This window comes from Geotrypetes seraphini, chromosome 6 (assembly GCF_902459505.1).
Source record: "Geotrypetes seraphini chromosome 6, aGeoSer1.1, whole genome shotgun sequence".
Classification (NCBI taxonomy): Eukaryota; Metazoa; Chordata; class Amphibia; order Gymnophiona; family Dermophiidae; genus Geotrypetes; species Geotrypetes seraphini.
This window is the reverse complement of record NC_047089.1, coordinates 125,792,160-125,815,639: the sequence shown is the minus strand read 5'-3', so window position 1 is coordinate 125,815,639 and position 23,480 is coordinate 125,792,160. Positions and strand designations below refer to the sequence as shown.

The window sequence follows — 23,480 nt, the reverse complement described above, 5'->3', positions numbered from 1 at the left end:
AATGGATAGCTATGTATGCTAATGCCCAGAGATTAGGCAACAAAATACTGGAACTGGAAACGGAAATGAGAAACGCTGACCTTGATGTAATGGCGATATCAAAAACGTGGTTCTCGGAGTCCCACGGATGGGATATGATCATACCTGGATATAACTTACTCCGCCGAGACAGAGAGGGCAAATCAGGAGGAGGGGTAGCTCTGTACATTAGAGATGACATCAAGGTTACTAAAATCACAGACATCAAGTATACGGGAGAATCCCTCTGGGTGAACCTTGCCAGGGGCAATAACAAATGCCTGTATCTTGGTGTTGTATACAGACCACCAAGACAAAAGGAGGATGCAGACGATGAACTAATGGAAGACATTGAGACCATCACACTGCGTGGAGATACAGTGCTAGTGAGAGACTTTAATATGCCCAATGTGGACTGGAACAAACCTTCAGCTAAAACCAGCGGCAGCAAGAGACTACTAGCCTCCATGCAAGGAGCACGCCTCAAGGAGATGGTATTGGAACCCACTAGGGACCAGGCAATCCTGGACCTGTTGCTCACCAATGGTGACAGTGTCACAGAGGTATCGGAAAGGAGACACCTTGGCATCCAGCGATCACAACATGGTTTGGCTCCACCTCAAGAAAGGATCCATCGACTAAGGTCCTAAATTTTAAAGGAACTAGCTTTCAGAACATGGGGGACTACGTCTACCAAGTGCTGCAAAACCAAAGCACGACGGACAATGTAGAGGAACTATGGTCGACTCTGAAATCTACCCTGCAAGAAGCAACCAACATATACATTAAAACCGAGAGCAAACGATGCAGAAAAAATAGACCGCAGTGATTCTCCGCGGAGATCTCAGAACTAGTAAAGCAAAAAAAAAAAAAAAAAAGCTTTTGTTAACTACAAACAATCACAATGACCGGAAGTTAAAGAAACCTATCTGGCCAAATCCAGAAAAGTTAAAACGACAGTCAGAGAGGCCAAACTCCGGATGGAAGAAAACATAGCTAGGCAGGTAAAGAAAGGGGAGAAATCCTTTTTTAAATACATTAGCGACAGGAAGAAGAACACAAGCGGTATTGGGCGCCTAAAGAAACCTGACGGCAACTTTACAGATTTGGACGCAGACAAAGCAGAACTAATCAATAACTACTTCTGCTCAGTCTTCATCTGCGAAGCACCAGGATCCGGTCCTCAGCCACAGACCAAGGGGAGTTCGGAGGACCCATTCCGGGACATGGAATTTACTGCGAGCGAAGTCTATCATAAGTTATCAAAATTAAATGTAAACAAAGCTATGGGCCCAGACAATCTACAGCCTAGAGTACTTCGAGAATTGAGTGATGTCCTGGCAGAGCCGTTATCCGTACTCTTCAATCTTTCCCTAAGCAAAGGAAAAGTTCCCCTGGACTGGAAAACTGCCAACGTTATCCCACTCCACAAAAAGGGATGCAGGTCAGAGGCTGAAAATTATAGACCAGTGAGTCTCACATCAATAGTGAGTAAAACTCATGGAAAAGTTGATCAAAAATAGATTGGACACATTTCTAGATGATGAAAGATTAAGGGATCCCCACCAGCATGGCTTTACAAAGGGAAGGTCTTGTCAATCCAATCTGATAAGCTTCTTTGACTGGGTAACAAAAAAACTGGATGGGGGTGAGTCCCTGGACATCGTGTATTTGGAGTTTAGCAAGGCTTTTGATAGTGTTCCATACCGTAGGTTATCGAACAAGGTGAACTCGTTAGGACTCAGAGAAACACTGACAGCATGGGTACAAAACTGGCTTAGCGGCAGACTTCAAAGAGTAATGGTAAATGGTATTCCCTCAAAAACGTTGAAAGTGACCAGTGGAGTACCACAGGGCTCGGTCTTGGGCCCGATGCTATTTAATATCTTTGTAAGGGACTCAGGGACTTCGAGGCAAAATTACATTATTTGCCGATGACGCTAAACTATGCAACATTGTGGGCAGGGTAACAGAATCTGACAGCGCAACCAGTCTCAGCACTATGGAGCAGGACCTGCTTTTATTGGAACAATGGTCCAGGACTTGGCAACTAAACTTTAATGCCAAAAAATGTAAAGTAATGCACCTTGGGAGCGGAAATCCATGCGGAACATACACCTTGAATGGTGAAAACTTAACAAGAACTACTGCAGAAAGGGACTTGGGAGTACTCATCTGGCATGATATGAAAGCTGCCAATCAGGTGGAGAAAGCTTCAGCAAAGGCTAGACAAATTCTGGGTTGCATCAAAAGGAGCTTTATCAGCCGAAAGCCTGAAGTCATACTACCATTATACAGATCCATGGTGAGACCTCACCTGGAGTACGGTGTCCAGTTTTGGAGGCCACATTATCAAAAGGATGTGAAGAGAATGGAGTCGATCCAGAGAATGGCCACTAGGATGGTCTCAGGACTTAAAGACATCCCATATGAAGAACGTCTGGCCAGACTGCGCTTATATTCTCTCGAGGAGCTCAGAGAAAGGGGGGACATGATAGAAACATTTAAATACATCACGGGTCGCACTGAAGTGGAGGAAGAAATCTTTTTTCTAAAGGGTCCCACGGTGACAAGAGAGCATCTGCTAAAACATAAAGGATCAGCAGCGTGGACATCAGGAGCAAGCTTTACACTCTCCTGCTTGGTCTCATGCTGCTTTCCGAATAGCTGCTGTAAGTTCTCACGAGTCCCACGAGAACCTACGGCAGCCATTTGGAAAGCAGCGCGGGGCCAAGCAGGAGAGCATAAAGCTTGCTTCTGACGTCCGCGCTGCTGATCTCTGCGCTGCAGGCTGGGAAATAAGACGAAGGATACACGCTGGACCACCAGGTTAAAAACGGGGACAATGTGGGACGGATGGGCGGGCAGGGGGGGTTATTTAAAATAAAAAAAGTGGTGTGGCGGCAGCGGACCGGTGGGTTTAAAAAGGTGGTGCAGCGGGGTAACAAAATGTGTACCTTCGCTTCATAAGATTTCCACCCACTTTTGGGTGGGAAAAAAGTGCATCTTATGGAGCGAAAATACGGTATTTTGCCTTTGGCTCCAAGTTTAAAACATCAACATTTGTGGAAAATTTTAGAAACTTAGCAAAGTTCAATGCTGTATCTTTAAAGCATAAAAAATTTGTGATCAAGCACAACACAGATTTTTCTTCCAATTATTATATTTTATCAAGTTGGATCAGTCTTGAACAAAATACACCTCTCTCATATTGCTGTTTACATAGCAAGGATAATGAGGGAAATCAGAAGTAGTATCAAGTCCCAACTAATCAGCTCATCCCTACTTCTTGTTCATTAACAGAAAGAAGAGCAAATCCCTCCCACTGTACTTACCTTTCATTGTTTTTCTTTCCTATTATAAACTGTATTTCCTCCCCCCTCTCCACACGCATCAATTTCTATTGTCATTGTTTATGTCACCCCTTTGATTTAAAAATTTTATATTTTACTTGCCTTGTTCATCGCTTGGACAATTATATTTTAAGTGGTATATCAAATTTTAAATAAACTTGAAACTTGACACCATTGCAAAAGGTAGAAAAATGGCATCTTTTACCAAGTAATGGATGATCACGTCTACTACTTACTCTAATAAGAATACTGTCTGCAAAAGATGCTGGGTTGTCTACTTCAGTAAAAGCTGGTGGTCCTGTGCCCATGATTCGCCAACGTATGTACAGAATTGCTGTTCCTCCAGATGCCAAAAAAATTATTCTGAGCAGAAATCCTTTGCTTAGAAAAGTAGAACTCTAAATATAGTGATCATTAGAAGGCATATATTATTATCCAAACATCTTTTTATAGCACTGCTATGAAACCATTATAATCAAATTAAAATCAAACAAGTTTTACTCACAAGCATTACAAGTTTGCTCACAAGCATAGATTTAATTCTTTGAAAATGTTGCTGGACACAGCCATGTAATCTGGATACAGTCAACACTCTGATGTTAACTTTGAGCTAGATACCATGCAGGGGACTTGATCTCCTACCATCATGAGGGCATAGTCCAAATTCTATTGCTAACAGAGGTGAATGAAAAGAGGGAAACATTCTTTTCTGTTTCAATTTTATTGAATTTTTTTCCTATAAATACACCATGTTGCAACAGAGTGCACTCAAATCACAACACATTGAAATGTGACAAACCTACTGTAATCCTAAGGTTTATCACATGAAAATTCAGGAAATCATACAAACCCCAGTGCAGAAGGGCAGACCAGGTCAGAGCCCATGACAGTAATTTAGCTGACTACCCTATGAGCAGTGAAGATGAGACTGAGACAGAACAGGAAAGATTTGCCTTACCTGAGGCAGTGCCATAGCAAGGCAGGAAAGCTCTGCCCTGCTATTACCCTGTTCCTGTAAAGCAGAAACCAGAAAGAAAATTCTCTCTCAGAGAAACATCACAAGCTGGGGAAGGAAAGCCATTCCACCCACACAAGCCAAGGGTGTGTGGTTTTCCTCAGCTTAAAGCAGGGTGGAGTAGAGAGCAAAGGGGGAGAGAGACAGGAAGCTCAGGGTGGGACTGATTGAGCTTACTGCAGACCAGCCAGCTGAGGTACACAGCACAGATTGGGAAATGACAGAGGAGCAAGCTGAAGGTAACTTGCCTTCAGAGTTCTTTTTCTCAGAGCCGGGTGAGGCTATGATTGTTGAGGACAACAGTGCTGCAGCTGAAGCTTGGTCAGAGAAAATGGAAGTGGCTTAAAACAAACCTGAGTTTGCTGGAAGTTTTCCTTTGCTGGTTTTTTTCTGGTATGCAGAGTGTGGGTGCTGCAAGAGAAGGTATTTTGGGGACTGTAACATTTCAGCAATTTTTCCTCTGTACCTTAAAACTAAGGGACTGTATCCTCCACTGTACAGAACAGTGAGTAAACTAAGCCAAACGCTGGGCAGGAAAGCAAGCCTGTTTGTTCCTATAATTCACTGTTAACAGATCTCTGTGTGAAGACACCAGCTGTTAGTTGTTGCCACAGCAACACCTTTGATTGCACTGAGCCTGCATGCTTTTCAGAAACATATTGAAAATCCCTGAGGTTAAAGCTGTTATGTTTTCTCTGTTAACCTCCATCCCAGTTTTGATTGAGTTCATCTTTAAGAACCAGTGTCTGCAGTCTACTGCATAAATGCCATAAAAGCTGTCGGTATGTCTTGCTAAAGAAACCTTCTTCACAGAAATGTAAATTGTGCAGTCTCTTTCTCCTGACTACCTATGCCTGTAGCCCAGTATTGCTGGCTTGTTAATCACTGCAGTAAACCCCCATCTTGCAGCTAAGGAACAGAGAGCTGCTTATTTTGGGCTGCTGTAAAATAGTGGAGCAGTTAATCGAAATTATTGTATTTTTTTCTTGTACAATGCATTCCTAACATTAGACTCTGGTGAAAAGGACTGCATATGATCTACCTACTAAAGTCCAGAGCTTGGGACTGAGTTAAAGTTTATTTGGAGAAATCTTTTCTTTTGGTTATGTTTTGCTTTCATGAAAACCAATGAGGAGCTTATGTTTGTGTTGCATTACCATGTCCATGATATGGACTGATTTTAGAGGCCATTGGCCTTGACCGCTTTGAAAAAAACCCTGAATATAAATGATGATTAAGATTTTCTCTGTATACAATGTGCTTTGTGTTTTTTTTTAATTTTGTGGTTACCATTATGTATTAATTAGATTATATTGTGTGTATATGTGAAAAATGGATAGAAGAAATTGCATTACAATTAGTACTATTATTATGGAGGTGGGGGTCAGGGGCAGAGCTTGGGCAGGTATGTGGTGGAGCTTGGGTATGTCTGGGGAAGAGCTTGGGTGGGGGTACTTAGTTGATATTTGTTAGACTTAGGGGGTACTTGGCTTGAAGAAGTTGAGAAACACTGATGTACACTGAGGTGTAATATGGGCCTAAAAGACTATGTTCATAGCATCTATTGCTGCCTCTGGTATTACATAGGGTTGCCAGATTCCCTCTTTAAAAAACCAAAAAGACACTTGGCCCTGCCCTGTTCAACCTCCAGCTATGTCCTGTTCCACCCCAGCCCCACCCAAATCTTCTGTCTCCTTCCCCGAGGTCTGGAGGGCCTCTGCGCATGCGTGGACATCGACGCAAAGACATCAAGTACATCAAAGTCCACACATGTGCAGAGAGCCCAGACAAACTGCTGGGTTTTGGAAATCCCTCCAGGCACCCGAACAGTCCTCTGGTAATTCTAGTACTTCAGGCATGAGCATTCTACTGGCCCCACTAGAAGACATTCATCTTCTATTATTTGAACATAATTGTCTAATAGCCCACATTGTCGAAGCCATTTGGTAGAATTCCCCAGTATAACTTATCAGGTCCATTCACTTTATTCAATTTCAACCTGTGTATTAGTCTTTTCAGCTCTTCCCCTTGAATAAGAATAGAAAGATCAGCAATTTCTATCTCCATCAATCATTAGGCCAAAACTCGCTAAAAATGTCTCCAACAGAGCCCTCATCCTTATACAATTGTGTAAAATATTGTGCAAAACCCTCAGCTATCTCAGCACGGCTCCTCAGAATCCTTTTCTGCTCATCTTATATATTGCTGTATATCTAGGCACTGGTGACGGTTTGAGCTTTGCTACCATTTCACCAGGCTTACTGCAAATTGAAACAATCTGTATTTGGAATAAGTCTGGCTCTTGCTGGCTCTGTCATGAGTGGTTATATTTATGACTATTTGGGCAGCTATAAATAAATCTTTTCTTTGATTTTGTTGAGGTATGCTCAGACCGCCTCTTGGCCTATTGCAGCTTTCTTTCTAGTCTTAGTATCGTTTAAGCTCTACTCTCCTTCTTACCACATAATTCATTACATCCCCTTTAATACTACTTTTGCAGTTCCCCCCCCCCCTAAAAAAAAAAAAAAAAAAAAAGCTTTGGGTGGTCTTTATGTTGTACATTGCAAAATAAAAACTCCCATTTTAGAACCAAATATTTCCTAAAAGCCTGGTCAGAATATACAGTAAATACATAGAAAAGCCCAATCTTCTCTGACCCCATACCCTGTGTCTCCTCCCCCTTATATCAATTCACATAGGAGTATGGTTGGCTATAATTAATGGACCTGTAGTAGCTTCTAGTACTCATTCAAACCATTCCTCAAAAATGAGGATACAGACCAAACACAAATCTGTATGTGGGCCTTAACTATGTGTACAAATTCTTAGTCAAAGGTGTGAAGCATTTATCAAGCATCAACCAAGCCCAGATTCCTAGCTAATAATGGCAGAGCTGTTATCCCTCTGTGTAATATTATCTTATGCCAGGGACTGATCTACTGTGGAATCCATAACTTGGTTGAAACTAGAGAATGACACGGGGAAAAAATCTGTCCCCGTCACCGCCCCACCATCCTCTGCACCGCCCCGTCACCGCCGTTCCCTTCACCGCCCCGTCACCGTCACCGCCATCCCTTTCACCGCCCCGTCACCGCCACTGCCATCCCATTCACCGCCCCGTCACCGTCCCCGCTGCATCCATATAAGCCTTAGTACTGTAATATTTAGCTTATTCCTTTCTTATAAATCAAAGTTCCTGCTGCTGAACTAGAGAGATGTTCAGCTGGCAGGGCTTTGTTTATAAATTTTTATCAACACAACTAATATACTATTTTATCCTAAAGCAAAAAATAAATAAATAAATAAATAAATTTTTTCTACCTTTGTTGTCTGGTTTCTGCTTTCCACATCTTCTCATTGAATTCCTTCCATCCACTGTGTGTCTTCTCTCTGCGTCTTCCATTTGCTGTTACTGTGCCTCTCCCTTAACCCCCCCCCCCCCAATTGGTCTAGCACCCATCTTCTTCCCTCCGCTCCCGCATAGTCTGGCATCTGTCTTCTTCCCACTCTGTCTTCCACATTTCCCTTGGGGGTCTGTTCCACTCCACCCTCCTTCAATGTCTGTTCTATTCCTTTCCACCACCACCCTTCCCTCCCTCCTTTACCATCTGTTCCTTTCTACTACCCTTCAGCTCCTCTCGCGTGGCCTATCTACCTTCCTTCCTCTTATTTTCATGGCACGTTACAATGTAATTTGTGCAAGCCACTGGAGCCTGCAAGCTCGGTCCCTGTCCCATCCCCACAAACCATCTCGCTTCTGTGCTCCATTTCTAATATCTCCCCTATGTATCTGTCATTGCCCCCCCTGTGTCCATATACCATCCCCATGGCATGTCCCCTTTATGTCTCTGTCCCTATGCCCCATGCACATAATTTCCCCTCTTTCTGTTACCTTCCTGTGTCCAGATTTCCCCTATCTTCCTCTTCCATACCAGTGTGTCTCTTCTTTTCAACCCCATCTAGCTTTTTCCCCTCTTTCTTCCCCCCCCCCTGCTTCTAGCATCTGGCTCACCTGCCAGTCCTTCCCTTTCTTTCCTGCTGTGGGTTTTTCTTCCCGACTTCATCCCCTTGGCCCAGAATCCTTTTCCCTTTCACTCCCTCCTTCCAATTTGAGCCGGGAACACTAGCGATCGCACGGTCCCCGCAGCCACTACCTGCCTGCCCAATCGATCCTAGTGTTTAGCCAGCTCTCTCCCTTCTCCTCACCTTAGTTTATAGGTTTTCTTTTTCGGCGACCTGCACGCTTTCCCAAAGAGCCGCGCACGCGCGGCTGCTCAGTGTTCAATCTTCTGCTCTGCTGCAACTTCCTGTTTCCGGTTGCGTCAGAGCAGAAGATCGAAACTGAGCAGCAGCGGGTGCGCGGCTCTCTGATAGCGTGCGGGTCGCCGAAAAAGAAAATCTACAAACTAAGGTGAGGAGAAGGGAGAGAGCTGGCTAAACACTAGAATCGATTGGGCAGGCGGGTGTGAGCTGCGGGGACCACGCGATCCTTCATGCCTCACTGCGGGGACAAGACCATTCACCGCCCCGTGGGCGGTGAATGGCCTTGTCCCCGTCGCCGCAGCGACTGCTAGTTTTCTTCCCCGTTTTCGGCGGGTGACCCACGGCTAAAATGCGGTGGCCGCGGGTAAACCGCCACCGTGTCATTCTCTAGTTGAAACCTTCTTCCATGATGAGTGAAAGATCTTTAAAAGCTAGAAACTGTCTCCCTATATCATGCCAAAAGGGCTGCTCCCAGACGTTCGGCCTATACACATCAACAAGGACAAAATCCTTATGATACTACTGAAGTTGTAGTAAACACCAAAATGTCCAACAGGACAGAGAACCCACTAGTATAAAACAGTACAAAAGGAAGTGGGAATGGACAATGAACACTCCACCGAAGATCACTGATGTAAAACCAACTTGTTTATTTCATAAAAGGACACAAGCAGAAGCTTCTGCTTGTGTTCTAGAAGCTTGTGTCCTTTTATGAAATAAACAGGTTGGTTTTACATCAGTGATCTTCAGTGGAGTGTTCATTGTCCATTCGAACTTCCTTTTGTACTACTGAAGTTGTACCATCACATAACACTCCTGTGGGTCTGTAACTCTGTGTATTACTTTACATTGAAACTTTTTTCCTATCAATACCACCACCCCTTCTTTATGTGCTCCAGAAGCTGCAACTACCCATCCTATTCAGTCTCTGAATATTTTTATACTCATCTATTAACCATGTTTCATATAATCAAGCAATATAACTATAATCAAATTGACAGCACTCACCTCCAATACTTTGCCCCTATGTAATAACTTCTGGATAAGACCCGCCATATTAATTTTGCAAATTACAAAAGCATCAAACAGAGCATTCAAGCCCTAAATAATAAATAAATAAAGTAATATTTTAATTCTGATTTAATTAATTTGTATTAATTGAATTACCATATTACTATAAATTTCAAAATCAGGCCATATTGATTAGTCCAATATTATGCATCACATCAACTGTAAACAAGTAGAATCAAATTATGAAAAAATTTCCCAATATTATCTATCTATACATGTGGAGGGTAATTTCATAATTGTAAGCCTATATTAACACCCTAATTCTACAAAACGCGTCTAAAGTTAGGCGCCATTTAGACGTCTAAGTTAGACATCCTTTGTAGAATAGCGCTCAGCAGCATTCAGCTCTGTTTAGACGTCTAACTTTTTAGGCGTGCTTTAGAGAATCAGGTTTTAGGTGAGATCTAAAACTGCTTTATTGGATATTGCCAGAGAGTTTTACTGATAGTATCGCCATGGGCGACATTTGACGTTATAGTTATATGTTTCAAGTTTCAAGTTTATTAGATGGCTTGATTAACCGCCTTAGACAAAGTTTCTAAGCGGTGAACATTTAAAAAGTTACATAGATTAGGTAACAAAACAGTCCATACAATTAATAAATAAACTTATTATGCTAAAAATTAACATTGTTAAACACAAGGTAAGGAGGGATGAAATACAATTTGTAGAGTAAAGAGGAGACATTAAAGGAAAATACAAAAGGGTAATAAGACATTTGAGGGTAATAAAATAAGCAAAGCAATAAAATAAAAGATTAACTTGCAAATGCATCTCTAAAAAGGAAAGTTTTTAATTCGTTTTTAAATTTTACAAACTCTTTCTCCTCCCGTAAAAACATAGGGAGGGCGTTCCATGTCTGCGGTGCTGTACAAGAGAAGATAAATTGTCTCCTTGTATTGATAATTTTTAAAGAAGGAATAGATAAAAGATTTTGTTCGCTAGATCTCAAGGTTCTCTTTGCAGAATAAGGGATAAGTAATCTAAATAAAAATGCTGGGGTCTTATTATATAAAGTTTTAAAAATAATTGTACATAATTTATGAGTAATTCTGTGCATAACAGGAAGCCAGTGAGCCTTTTTAAGGAGTGGTGTTACATGATCAAACTTTTTGGATTTAGTTATTAATTTAATTGATGCATTCTGAATGATTTGTAGTCGTTTTATTTCTTGTAAAGCAATTCCTTTAAATAGGGAATTACAATAATCGATTTTAGATATCACCAGAGAATGAATAAGTATATTTAGTGCTTTAGGACAGAGAAATTTAGAAATAGAATGAATTTTCCGCAATCTGTAAAAGGTAGTTTTCACAATGCTACTGATATGATCATGAAAGTTGAGTTTATTATCAAAGATTACTCCTAAAATTTTTATATTTTTAACTAATTGAAGAGGAACGTTTGAAATTGAAATAGGAGTAATAAGAGAAAAACTATCCTTCCAGGGAAAAAGCACGACATTAGTTTTTTTAATATTAAGAGCTAGTCTGTTTTTGTCCAGCCAATGATGCACTTGATCTAGTTTCTCATTAATAGCCGAAATTTCATTTATGTTGTTATTAACTAATGGGTGCAATAATTGTATATCATCGGCACAGGCAAAAACATGAAATCCAATGGATTGGCATAGTGTCAGTAGTGGAGCCAAAAAAATATTAAAAAGCAAAGGTGAAAGAATAGATCCCTGAGGAATCCCATGTGTAATATGTGAGGGTAAGGATGAAGATTCATTGAAAATAACTGTGGATGTGCGATCCTTAAAGTATGATGTAAACCAAGCTATGTATGTTGATATTGAGTTTTTGTTCATTGTATTTGTGATTTATATTTTATGTATGTCAATTTTGTAAACCACTGAGTTTCTGGCAGTATACATTTTTTTAAATAAATAAATTTAGATGTCCAAACAATGTCCTTAATGTTATAATATTTTATTATGTTATTAGAATGGCAATTTTATGCTGTTTTTCATTGTAATTGTAATACTGGGAGTTGGAGCTGTTTAATACTTTTATTTATTACTCTTCCATCAGACAGAATGACTGGGATTTGAACCAGCAACATTAGGGTAGAAGGCTGTAGGTTTAGCCAATGCGCTACAGAGTGAGGTAGCAAGTTGTACAGCAATTGTAAAACTAGGTCTTATAGGCATTGTAAGAAAGTCTACTTTTGAGCATAGTTTAGGCTTCAGATAGACCTGAGTTCTAAGGACGGAACTTAGGCACAGTTTGGATGTCCTTAATGCGATCTGCAAATAACTTTCTGGGTTTTTATTTTTGCTTTATTAAGCTCAAAATACATTTAATAAGCCACCATATAAATAGGGCACATCAATACAATGATATTGCATGCAAAACCTTCTATATTTCTGGGCAAACATTAATAGCATTTGGTAATTAGAGGAAAAGATCCATTAACTGAAGCACAGCACATGAAAAAAACATCTTTATGTTTCTTGCTAAAAAGCTACCCTTTTTTTCTCACTGAAGATTGCTCCAATGAGGACATTCTTGAAACAGGTGGATTCAGCAAATAAAGCACATGACAAAAATATATAGATTGCATACATACATTCATTTGCAAAAGGTTAAATGCGGTATACAAACCTAAGGTTTGGTTTAGTTTAGAAAAAAAAAAAAAAAGATACAGATCTTAGCATGACTTCTAGTTCAGTAAAAATGGAGGTTTTCAGCTGCACAATGGTGACCTCATTGTGAGATCATCAAGGTGCACCTGCATGGTAAAATGCCACAATTAAAATATGTGCTGTGGGAGCTGGTTGGGATTTGAACACATGACCTCTGGAAAATGAGCACGGGGCTTTTACTTATTGAGCTATAGCAACTTCCAGGCAGGTGCCTCAATAAGCACCTATTTCATAAAGGCAGCATAGTCCCAAATACTATCCCAAATACAGTATAGCACAGTTACTTACCGTAACAGGTGTTATCCAGGGACAGCAGGCATATATTCTCACATGTGGGTGACGTCATCTACGGAGCCCCGGCGCGGACAGCTTTTCAAGCAAACTTGATTGAAGTTTCAAGTTTGCACACTGCACCACGCATGTGCGTGCCTTCTCGCCCACTAGAGGGCGCATCCCACCTCGTGGTCCTCAGTTCCATAACTAGCAAGGAAGCCATCCCCGGGGAGGCGGGCGGGTTGTGAGAATATATGCCTGCTGTCCCTGGATAACACCTGTTACGGTAAGTAACTGTGCTTTATCCCAGGACAAGCAGGCATGATATTCTCACATGTGGGTGACCTCCAAGCTAACCAAAAAAGGGCAGGTGGGAGGATGGCAATTTAGGAAAACAGATTTTGCAAAACTGACTGGCCAAACCGGCCGTCACTCCTGGATAAAGTGTCCAGACAGTAATGAGAGGTGAATGTATGAACCGAAGACCAAGTGGCAGCCTTACATATGTCCTCCATCGGAGTGGATCGGAGGAAAGCTATCGAAGCTGCCATCGCTCGGACCTTGTGCCCCGTGACTCGACCCGGGGGAGGAAGGCCAGCCTGAGCGTAGCAAAAGGAAATGCAAGCGGCCAACCAGTTAGACAGAGTGCGCTTGGAAACTGGATGCCCTAATCGATTGGGATCGAAGGACAAAAACAATTGAGGAACCTTCCGATGAGGCCTGGTGCGTTGAAGGTAAAATGCCAACGCCCTCTTACAGTCAAGCGTGTGAAGCGCGGTCTCGCCAGGATGGGAGTGGGGCTTCGGGAAGAACACAGGAAGGACAATGGACTGATTGAGGTGGAAGTCAGAAACAACTTTAGGTAAAAACTTAGGATGGGTGCGGAGAACCACCTTGTCGTGATGAAAGACAGTGAAAGGAGGGTCCGCAACCAAGGCTTGCAACTCCCCGATCCGCCTGGCGGAGGTGAGGGCAATTAGAAACACCGCCTTCCAAGTCAGAAATTTCAAGAGGGACTTGTTGAGTGGCTCAAAAGGGGGTTTCATCAGTTGAGCCAGAACCACATTCAAATTCCACACGAGAGACGGAGGCTTAAGAGGGGGACAAACCCTGAGTAACCCTTTCATGAAGCGTGTCACCAAGGGATGGAGTGACAGAGGGCGTCCCTCCAGATGTTGGTGGAAAGCGGAAATCGCACTGAGGTGAACCCGCACCGAAGTGGTTTTCAAGCCGGAGCGCGACAAATGAAACAAATATTCTAAAACCGAGGATACCGGAACTGATACCGGATCCAGGTGAAAAGACGAGCACCAGGTGGAAAACCTGGTCCATTTCTGCGCATAGCAAAGCCTCGTCGAGATCTTGCGGGAGGCTTCCAACACCTCCTTCACCGATTGAGACAGGTCCGGAGGAGTCAGGGAACAAGAAACCAGGCTGTCAGGTGCAATGACTGCAGATTGGGATGTAACATGGATCCTTGACTCTGAGACAGCAGAGAAGGAGAGACAGGCAGGGGAAGAGGCTCTCTGGCACTGAGCTGGAGCAGCAGGGAGAACCAGTGCTGACGCGGCCACCGAGGTGCTATGAGAATCATCGTGGCCGTGGACGATTTTAGGTGTACCAACGTTCGCATGATCAGAGGGAACGGAGGGAATGCATACAGGAACCTCCCTTCCCAGTCGAGTAGGAAGGCATCCGCTTCCAGACGGTCCTGCGAGTACATCCGAGAACAATATAGTGGTAGTTTGTGTGTCTCCGGAGAGGCAAACAGATCCACCTGTGGCGTTCCCCAGCGAGCGAAGACCTCGCGTAGAACTGCTGAGTGTAGAGTCCACTCGTGCGGTTGCAGAAGTCGACTGAGTTTGTCCGCCAGGCAATTCCGTTCTCCTTGGATGTAGGCCGCCCGGAGGAAGATGTTCCGGGAGGCCGCCCACTCCCAGAGGCGAAGAGCTTCGGAGCAGAGGGGCCATGACCCCGTTCCTCCCTGCTTGTTCACATAATACATTGCCACCTGATTGTCCGTGCGGACGAGGACCACCTGGTCCTGCAATATGTGAACGAAGGCTCGAAGTGCTAGGAAGATGGCTCGCAGCTCTAGCACGTTGATGTGACACTGACGGTCTTCTGTCGACCACAGGCCCTGCGTGCGAAGACCGTCGAGGTGGGCTCCCCACGCGTACTCCGAGGAGTCCGTGGTCAGGACCTTGCGAAAAGGCGGAGTGCGGAACAATAGCCCCATGGACAGATTTGAAGAGTCTGTCCACCAACGCAGCGATTTCCGCAAGGGCGGAGTCACCGAAATGAGGCGAGACACCGGGTCGCACTCCTGACGCCACTGGGACGCGAGGGTCCACTGAGGGATCCTCAGATGTAGTCTCGCAAACGGCGTGACATGTACCGTTGAGGCCATGTGGCCCAGCAGCATCATCATGCGCTTGGCCGACACCTTCGACAGTTGAGAGACCTGGTGGCTCATCCGTACCAGGGCTTCCAACCGCTGGGTCGGCAGGTAGGAGCGTAGGCGCACCGTGTCCAGCACCGCACCTATGAATTGAAGAGACTGCGAAGGCCTCAACTGAGACTTTGGAAAGTTTATCTCGAACCCGAGAGTTTGCAGGAAGGCAATAGACTGTCGGGTCGCTGAGATAACCCCCTCCCTGGTCGGGGCTTTGATGAGCCAATCGTCCAGGTAAGGGAACACGTGAAGTCCACGCGACCTGAGGGCTGCTGCAACCACCACCATGCACTTCGTGAATACTCGTGGGGACGCGGCCAGGCCGAAGGGCAGTACCCTGTACTGGAGGTGGAGGTCCCCCACCTGGAATCGTAAGAATCTTCGACAGGCGGGGTGCACCGGAACATGGGTGTATGCTTCCTTCAGGTCGAGGGAGCACATCCAGTCCCCTTCCTCCAAGAGGGGATACAGAACCGGGAGAGATAGCATTCGAAACTTCTCCCGGGCCAGGAATTTGTTGAGCTTCCTGAGGTCCAGTATGGGGCGCAGGTCCCCGGTCTTTTTTGGGACCAAGAAGTAGCGGGAGTAAAACCCCGTACCCCACTGGTCCTTGGGGACCGGCTCGACCGCCCGAAGCTTCAAGAGGGCTTTGGCTTCGGTTATAAGGGTCGGTAGCTGCGAACGGTTGCAGGGGACTAAACTTGGGGGACTGTCCGGCGGCGAGGACACAAAGTTGAGCGAGTAGCCCTCGGAGACGATCCGGAGCACCCAAGCGTCTGAGGTAATCCCGGTCCATGCCTCCCGGAAGGACCGAAGACGGCCCCCGATAGGAAGGGGTTCCTGTGAAAGTGCGGAGGGGAACCCGCCCCGTCCGCTCAGCCCGTCAAAAGGAAGGCGCTGGCTTAGAAGGGCCCTGCGCCGGGGCTTGGGGTTGTCCCCCTCTGCCTCGCTGAGACGGACGTCTCGGAGGCGGTCTCGAGAAAGCCGGGGTCGACTTCTGAGGGTATCGGCGCGGCGGAGGCCGAAAGGGTTTCTGCGGCGGGGGCCTAGGTTTGGGGCGGACCAGGGATGCTAGAGAGCGCTCCTGTTCCGACAAGCGCTTGGTCGCCGCATCCATTGACTCGTCGAATAACTCGGACCCCACACAAGGCAAGTCTGCCAGGCGTTCCTGCAGGTTTGGGTCCATGTCGAGGGTGCGAAGCCAGGCCAAGCGGCGCATGGCCACCGCGAGGGCCGACACCCTCGAAACCAGCTCAAAGGCGTCGTACACTGCATGGAATAGGTACAACCGCAATTGAGACAGGTTGGACATAAACTTGTCGAATCCTGCTCTTTGGGAGTCCGGTAACGAGTTTCGATATTGAGGAAGGTCCTTCACCATACCACGCAAAAAGGAGGAAAAGGTGAAGGCGTAGTTTAGAACCCTGGTGGCCATCAGGGAATTTGAATAGAGGCGGCGGCCAAACTTGTCCAGGGTCCGCCCCTCCCTGCCTGGTGGAACCGCCGCAGAGACCCGTGAGGGCTGTGATTTTTTAAGAGCAGATTCCACCAGAAGAGACTGGTGTGAGAGCTGCGCCTTATCGAACCCTTTAGGGGGAATCGTCCTATACTTCGATTCCATTTTTGAAGGCACAGACGTGACTGTAAGAGGGTTTGACAAGTTCTTCAGCCAGGTTTGCAGAAGGACACTGTTGAGAGGGAGTCTAGGCACCTCCCTAGGAAGAATGGGGAGGTCCTGTTCCTCCAAAAATTCTTTGGAATACCGAGAGCCTACCATCAGGTCAATCCCCAGGGCTTGGGCCATGTCCTGAACGAAGGATGAAAATGAGGACGGCCTAGCCTGGGGAGAGGGGGTTCTCGACCGCCCCACCGAGGAGAGGGGGGAGGCCTCATGGGAATAATGAGGATCCCTAACCGATCCCGAATCCCAGGATCCCCTCTCGAGGGCCCTCGAGGGGGAAGGGGAAGTTGTCCTCCTCGCAGAGCCCTTGGGTGAGGACCCAGGGGTTCGTGGGACACTCTCCCGTTTCCTCGGCGAGGCGGCCCGGGAGGACTTCCCATGGGGTGAGCGGAGGAGCCTCGGGTTGTCGAGGCGCAACTCCGACACCTGCAACGCCTCGCCCCCGAACGACAGGGAACGGTCGCGCCGAGGCGAGCCTCGGGGCCGCTTAGACTTCCTCGATCGACGCCCCGTCCGAGGTCGCGTCGAGGGCGAGGCGTGTCTGGAAGACCCGGAGGAAGAGGAGGAAAGACGGCGCACTCTGCGCAACTTTTCTTTGGGCCTTACACTCCGCTCAGGGGGTTCCCCCGAGGTCGAGGTCCGGGGCGGGGCCGAGACCGAGGTGAACGGGGTCCCAGTACCCGAGACCGAGGTCGCCGAGGCCGGGGCTCCCGAGGGAGCCGAGGCCGGGGCCTCCGGGACGGAAGGCGTCCAGGCCGAGGTCGAGGCCGCCGGAACCGCAGCACGCTGCAACACTTCCAGGGCTCCCGACAGCTCCGATGAGATCAGAGCTCGGAGGAGATCCTGGAAGGCCGGAATCCCCACGAAGGTGGGGAGTTCCGGGTCCGGGGCACACTCCCTGGAGGGCGACCTCGGTCTCGAGTATTCCCTCGGGGTGTGCGGAGTCGAGGTCCGATGCGGGGCCGGGGTCGACCCACCCGCCTTGGCCTGACTCGAGGATGGCTTCTTTGCTGAAGGGGATGGAACAGAGGACTTACCCGAAGCTTGCTTCACTGACGACGCCTTCGAGGAAGAGGGCCGAGGCGAGGCCGAGGCCCCCGAGGACGCCGAGGCCGAGGTCAAGGCCGGGGCCGAAACCGAGGCCGACGTCGAGGCCTTAGGCGGCGCGTCGGCGGCGAACAATTCGGCCATTCTTGCCTTACGGCGACGGAGGGCCCTGTTTTGGAAGGTAGCACAGCGATCACACGAGTCTGTCGGATGTTCGGGCCCAAGACAGACAATGCACCACCGGTGAGGGTCAGTGATGGAAAGCAACCTCTCACACCGGCTGCACTTTTTGAATCCCGTAACAGGACGGGACATCCACGAAGAAAAAGAAGAAGGCCGGGAACGTACCGACGTCCCGCGGCCACGGCTTCCGGGAGCCCCCGGAACCCGACGAAAAACGAAAGGCTTTTTTTTTTTGAAAAGAAACGAAAGGAAGAGAGTACCGCGAACTAATTCGAAGGGAAAAACAAACTAAACGCGGCAGCTAGAAGGCAAAAACGCTGGAGCTCAGATCCACAGGGCTTTCTTGCTCCGCGGAAAAATTTGAACTGAGGACCACGAGGTGGGATGCGCCCTCTAGTGGGCGAGAAGGCACGCACATGCGTGGTGCAGTGTGCAAACTTGAAACTTCAATCAAGTTTGCTTGAAAAGCTGTCCGCGCCGGGGCTCCGTAGATGACGTCACCCACATGTGAGAATATCATGCCTGCTTGTCCTGGGATAAAAATTCTTTCACACAAATTTACATCTGCTCTGAAGAAAAGTGCAAATACTCTACAGTATTTTATAACTTAAGGCCAAAATGTAAGCACCATTTCTGTGCCAACATTATAGAATACTAGCACTTATGCATGTGAATGTTACATTCATATGTGTAAGTGCTGGTTGGGTGCTAAGCCGTATTCTACGCTCAAACCACTGAGAAACTCAGAAGGCAAGCTGGCTCCCAGGGGAACAGACACTGAGCCAAGAAGAAACACAACAGGCTGGCCCTGCAGATCCACCAAAGCCTCAGAAAAATGAACTTTGAACGCAAAAAAGAAAAAAATCTCAACAGATCAGAAACACCTCTGCACAATTTACTTGCAGAAGAAAAACTGGAGGGTGCACTGGGCCCTGCCTCCATATAGGAGGAGCTCAAAACTGTAAGTATTCTCACTTCCGCAAGTCCAGTTTGCAGGAATGAAACATAACATAAAAACATGATAACAGATAAAGGCCAAATGGCCCATCTAGTCTGCCCATCCACAGTAACAATTATCTCTTTCTCTCTCCGAGAGATCCTACATGCCTATCCCAGGCCTTCTTGAATTCAGACACATCTCTTCCGGGAGACTGTTCCACGCATCTACCACCCTTTCTGTAAAAAATTATTTCCTTAGATTACTCCGAAGCCTTTAAATTCATCCTATGCCCTCTCATTCCAGAGCTTCCTTTAAAATGAAAGATACTCGACTCATGCGCATTTACATTATGTAGGTGTTTAAACGTCTCTAAGTTTTACTAGAAAAATGATAATAGTAACAATATTTAAATCACCCTCTAATCAAAAAAATATTATTAGCCAAGTGGTGGAAATACCCACTGAAAAACCATTTCCTTACAGTGGAGAAAAAGCCTCAACTTTATTTCATATGCAGACGGCAATCCAATGAGTTTTTCAGCCATTCTTATTCTGTATCGTGGGCAAACAACTCCACTATTTCTCAAAAATGTAATCTTTCAAAACGGGAACATATCCCACCACTGTGCACAGGGAACCGGTAAAATAACCTAAGGAAAAGTTTCACTTATCTTCACAGCTGTTAACAGATTGCGATCCTGGTTCTGTTAACAGCTCTGAAGATAAGTGAAACTTTTCCTTAGATTCTTTTACCTGTTCCCTGTGCACAGTGGTGAGATATGTTCCCGTTTTGAAAGATTACATTTTTGAGAAATAGTGGAGTTGTTTTCCCATGATACAGAATAAGAACGGCTGAAAAACTCATTGGGTTGCCGTCTGCATATGAAATAAAGTTGAGGCTTTTTCTCCACTGTAAGGAAATGGTTTTTCAGTGGGCATTTCCACCACTTGGCTAATAACATTTTTTTGATTAGAGGTTGATTTAAACGTCTCTATCATATCTCTCTTCTCCCACCTTTCCTCCAAATTATACAGATTGAGTTCTTTAAGTCTGTCCCCATACTCCTTATGATGAAGACCATGCACCATTTTAGTAGCCTTCCTCTGCACTCCATCCTTTTTATATCTTTTTGAAGATACAGCCTCCAGAATTGTACACAATATTCTAAATGAGGTCTCACTAAAGTCTTATACAGGGGCATCAATACCTCCTTTTTCCTACTGGTCATACCTCTCCTTATGTAACCTAACATCTTTCTAGCTTTCGCTGTCACCTTTTCATCCTGTTTGACCACCTTAACATCATCACATACAATCACATCCAAGTCCTGCTCTTCTGTCATGCACATAAGTTCTTCACCCCCTAAACTGTACCATTCCCTTGGGTTTTTTCAGCACCAAATGCATGATCTTGCATTTCTTAGCATTAAATTTTAGCTGCCAAATTTCAGACCTTTGTTCAAGCTTCGCCAGGTCTTTCTTCATGTTATTTACACCATCCAGTGTGTCTACTCTATTGCAGATTTTGGTATCATCCACAAAAAGGCAAATCTTACCCGACAGCCCTTCAGCGATATTGTTTATAAAATGTTAAAAAGAACAGGTCCAAGAACAGAACCTTGAGGCACACAACTGGTAACATCGCTTTCCTCAGAGCGATCTCCATTGATCACTACCCTCCGTCGCCTTCCACTCAACCAGTTCTTGCCCCAGCACGTCACTTTGGGACCCATCCCGAGAGCACTCAGTTTGTTTATTAGACGTCTGTGTAGAATACTGTCAAAGGCTTTGCTAAAATCTAAATACACAATATCTAGTGCACACCCTCTATCAATTCTCTGGTCAGTCAAAGAAATTGATCAGCTTTGTCTGACAAGATCTACCTCTAGTGAATCCATGTTGCCTCTGGTCCTGTAATCCACAGGATTCCAGAAAATTCACTATTCTCTATTTTAAAAGTGTTTCCACGTGGATTGATCAGAATTATATATATATATATATATATTTTTTTTTTTTTAAATAATAATAACAGTTTATATACCGCAGGACTGTGAAGTTCTATGCGGTTTACAATGATTAAAAGATGCTACAAACTGAGTAGAATTAAAGTTAAAAGCTAGTGATTAACAGCTCTAGAGATCAGTTATTGTGGAATAAGATTGTACTGGTCAGTTACATAAATACTTCAGGAACAGATATGTTTTTAGGTGTTTCCTAAATTCCCCATAAGTAGTAGGCATAAGCAATTGTTCCAGAGCTTTACCCCATAATGCTGCCTGATGTGAGAAAAGATGTTGATGATGTCTTTTAAATTTACATCCTCTAACCGGTGGAGAAACAAAATTCAAGTGTGAGCTTCTCTTATGTCTGTTGGTTGAGAAAGAGAAAAGGTCAGTTATATATTTAGGGGCTAATCCGAATAGTACCTTAAAGCAAAAACTTCACACGTGCCTTCATCGGCAGCCAGTGCAGAAGTTGGTAGGAAGGTGTTACATGATTGAACTTCTTCAAACCCAAAATTTGCTTGACTGCCGCATTTTGCACCAGTTGTAATTGCCGCATATTCTTCTGGGAAATTGCCAAATAAACGATATTACAGTAATCAAGTTGACTCAGTATAAGGGATTGTACCAGAATTCTAAATGATGAAACATCAAAATATGCTCTAATGGACTGAAGCTTCCAGAGAGTAAAAATACCCTTTCTAACCAAGCAGTCCACCTGGTCTTTCATGGTTAGGCTCTGGTCCAATGTTACACCCAATACCTTCATAGTAGATTGAAAAGGATAACTAAGTTTATTGATGCACAATGATGTTTTAGTGTCAAGCGGGTGTGATGAAGCTACAAAAAATTTTGTTTTTTCTGAATTAAGCTTCAGTCTGAATTCAGTCATCCATTGCTCCATCAAATTTAGTACTTCTGTTGCCTTAGGAGTAACTTCCGAGAGAGAGGTAGCGAATGGGATAATGATTGTACAGTCATCTGCATAACTAAATAATTTTATCCCCAGCTGGGTCAATTGTACACCTAATGAAGACATGTAAACATTGAAAAGCAATGGGGATAATGGTGACCCCTGCGGCATGCCAGATGGATTGCTCCAGGTATCAGAGAGATTGTAATTAAAACGTACTTGATAGGTGCGGGACATAAGGAAACCTCAAAACCAGTCTAACACCTCTCCTCTGATACCAATTGCATCTAAGCATTGTAACAGTTTCCCATGGTCCACTAAGTCAAAGGCAGAGCTCATGTCAAATTGCATGATCAGGGCATTAAGGCCACTACTAAACAAGAAATGCAAATTATCCAAGATAGCCGCAATTACTGTATCAGTACTAAACAAAGGTCTAAAACCAGATTGAGTTTCATGTAAAAGAGAGAACTGATCAAGATATTCCATCAATTGGGTATGTACCAATCCTTCCATGATTTTTACAATAAATGGAATGGATGCTACTGGTCTATAGTTGGTTACTAATGCTGATGATTCTTTACGATTTTTTGGAATTTGGGTTATTATAATATGACCATTATTAGTGAGGAATTTTCCATTTTTTAAGTTATTGGTTAAATAATTCAGCAAAGTTAGTTTAAAGTCTAATGGAGCTGCTTTCAAAATTTCTGGGGGACATGAGTCCAAAACACAGTATGATTTAGAGTTGGCTTGTGTTTGGGTGTAGGGGTTTGGGTATTGATCTTCAGGGAACTCTCACATATCTTAGGCAAACGGATACCAGCAGCTTGGGAAATAGCTTTACTTATCATTATGGGACAAACTTGGTGGAAAGGGAGATCAGTTTCTGTAAGTTGATGTTTACAATTGCCAGATTGGTGTTGGCTGCCAGCTGGAAGAGGCCTGTTAGAGCAGAGCAGGTGGTGGATAAACTTGGACATTGGCATGATAGGTATACGTTGAGTGCCCTGACAAAGGGAAAACCTCACAGCTTTGATAGAATTTGGAGGAGCAGTAGGAAAAGGACTATCATTAGTGGGAGACCAAGCAGGTGTTTGGGAGTGAGATTTGTGTTGATTCTTTTACCTATCTTTGTTTAAAAGTAGTGGGGAGGGTTGGGGAGGGTTGGGGAGGGGGGCTGTGCTACTATATTTGTTGGGTTTTTTTTTTTTTTAATCTTTATTCATTTTTAAACTTATAATAAGTGTGATAACATATCCATACAAATAACCATAAATATATCACTTAATAATCAACAATACTATATTTGTTAATAAGAAGTGCCTCTGCTGGGTCAGACCAGTGTCCATCATGCCCAACAGTCCGCTCACGCAGCGGCCCTTTTGGTCAAAGACCAGCGCCCTAACTGAGACTAGCTCTACCAGTGTACGTCCTTGTTCAGTAGGAACTTGTCTAACTTTGTCTTGAATCCCTGGAGGGTGTTTTCCCCTATGACAGCCTCCGAGAGAGCGTTCCAGTTTTCCACCACTCTCTGGGTGAAGAAGAACTTCCTTACGTTTGTATGGAATCTATCCCCTTTCAACTTTAGAGTGCCCTCTCGTTCTCCCTACCTA

The 23,480-nt window shown here is 44.9% G+C and overlaps 1 protein-coding gene across 5 annotated transcripts in view; it reads right to left on the bottom strand.

Annotated features, from left to right (window-relative positions):
• TMTC4 (transmembrane O-mannosyltransferase targeting cadherins 4) overlaps nucleotides 1-23,480 on the bottom strand; it is a 275,681-nt gene that overhangs the window by 77,332 nt on the left and 174,869 nt on the right. For all 5 annotated transcript variants that reach the window (XM_033948831.1, XM_033948832.1, XM_033948833.1 and 2 more), the window contains 2 exons: nucleotides 9,658-9,750; nucleotides 3,608-3,769 (listed from right to left, as the gene is read on the bottom strand). In XM_033948831.1, coding sequence (XP_033804722.1) covers nucleotides 3,608-3,769; nucleotides 9,658-9,750 — 255 coding nt within the window. The remainder of the gene's footprint in view (nucleotides 1-3,607; nucleotides 3,770-9,657; nucleotides 9,751-23,480) is intronic.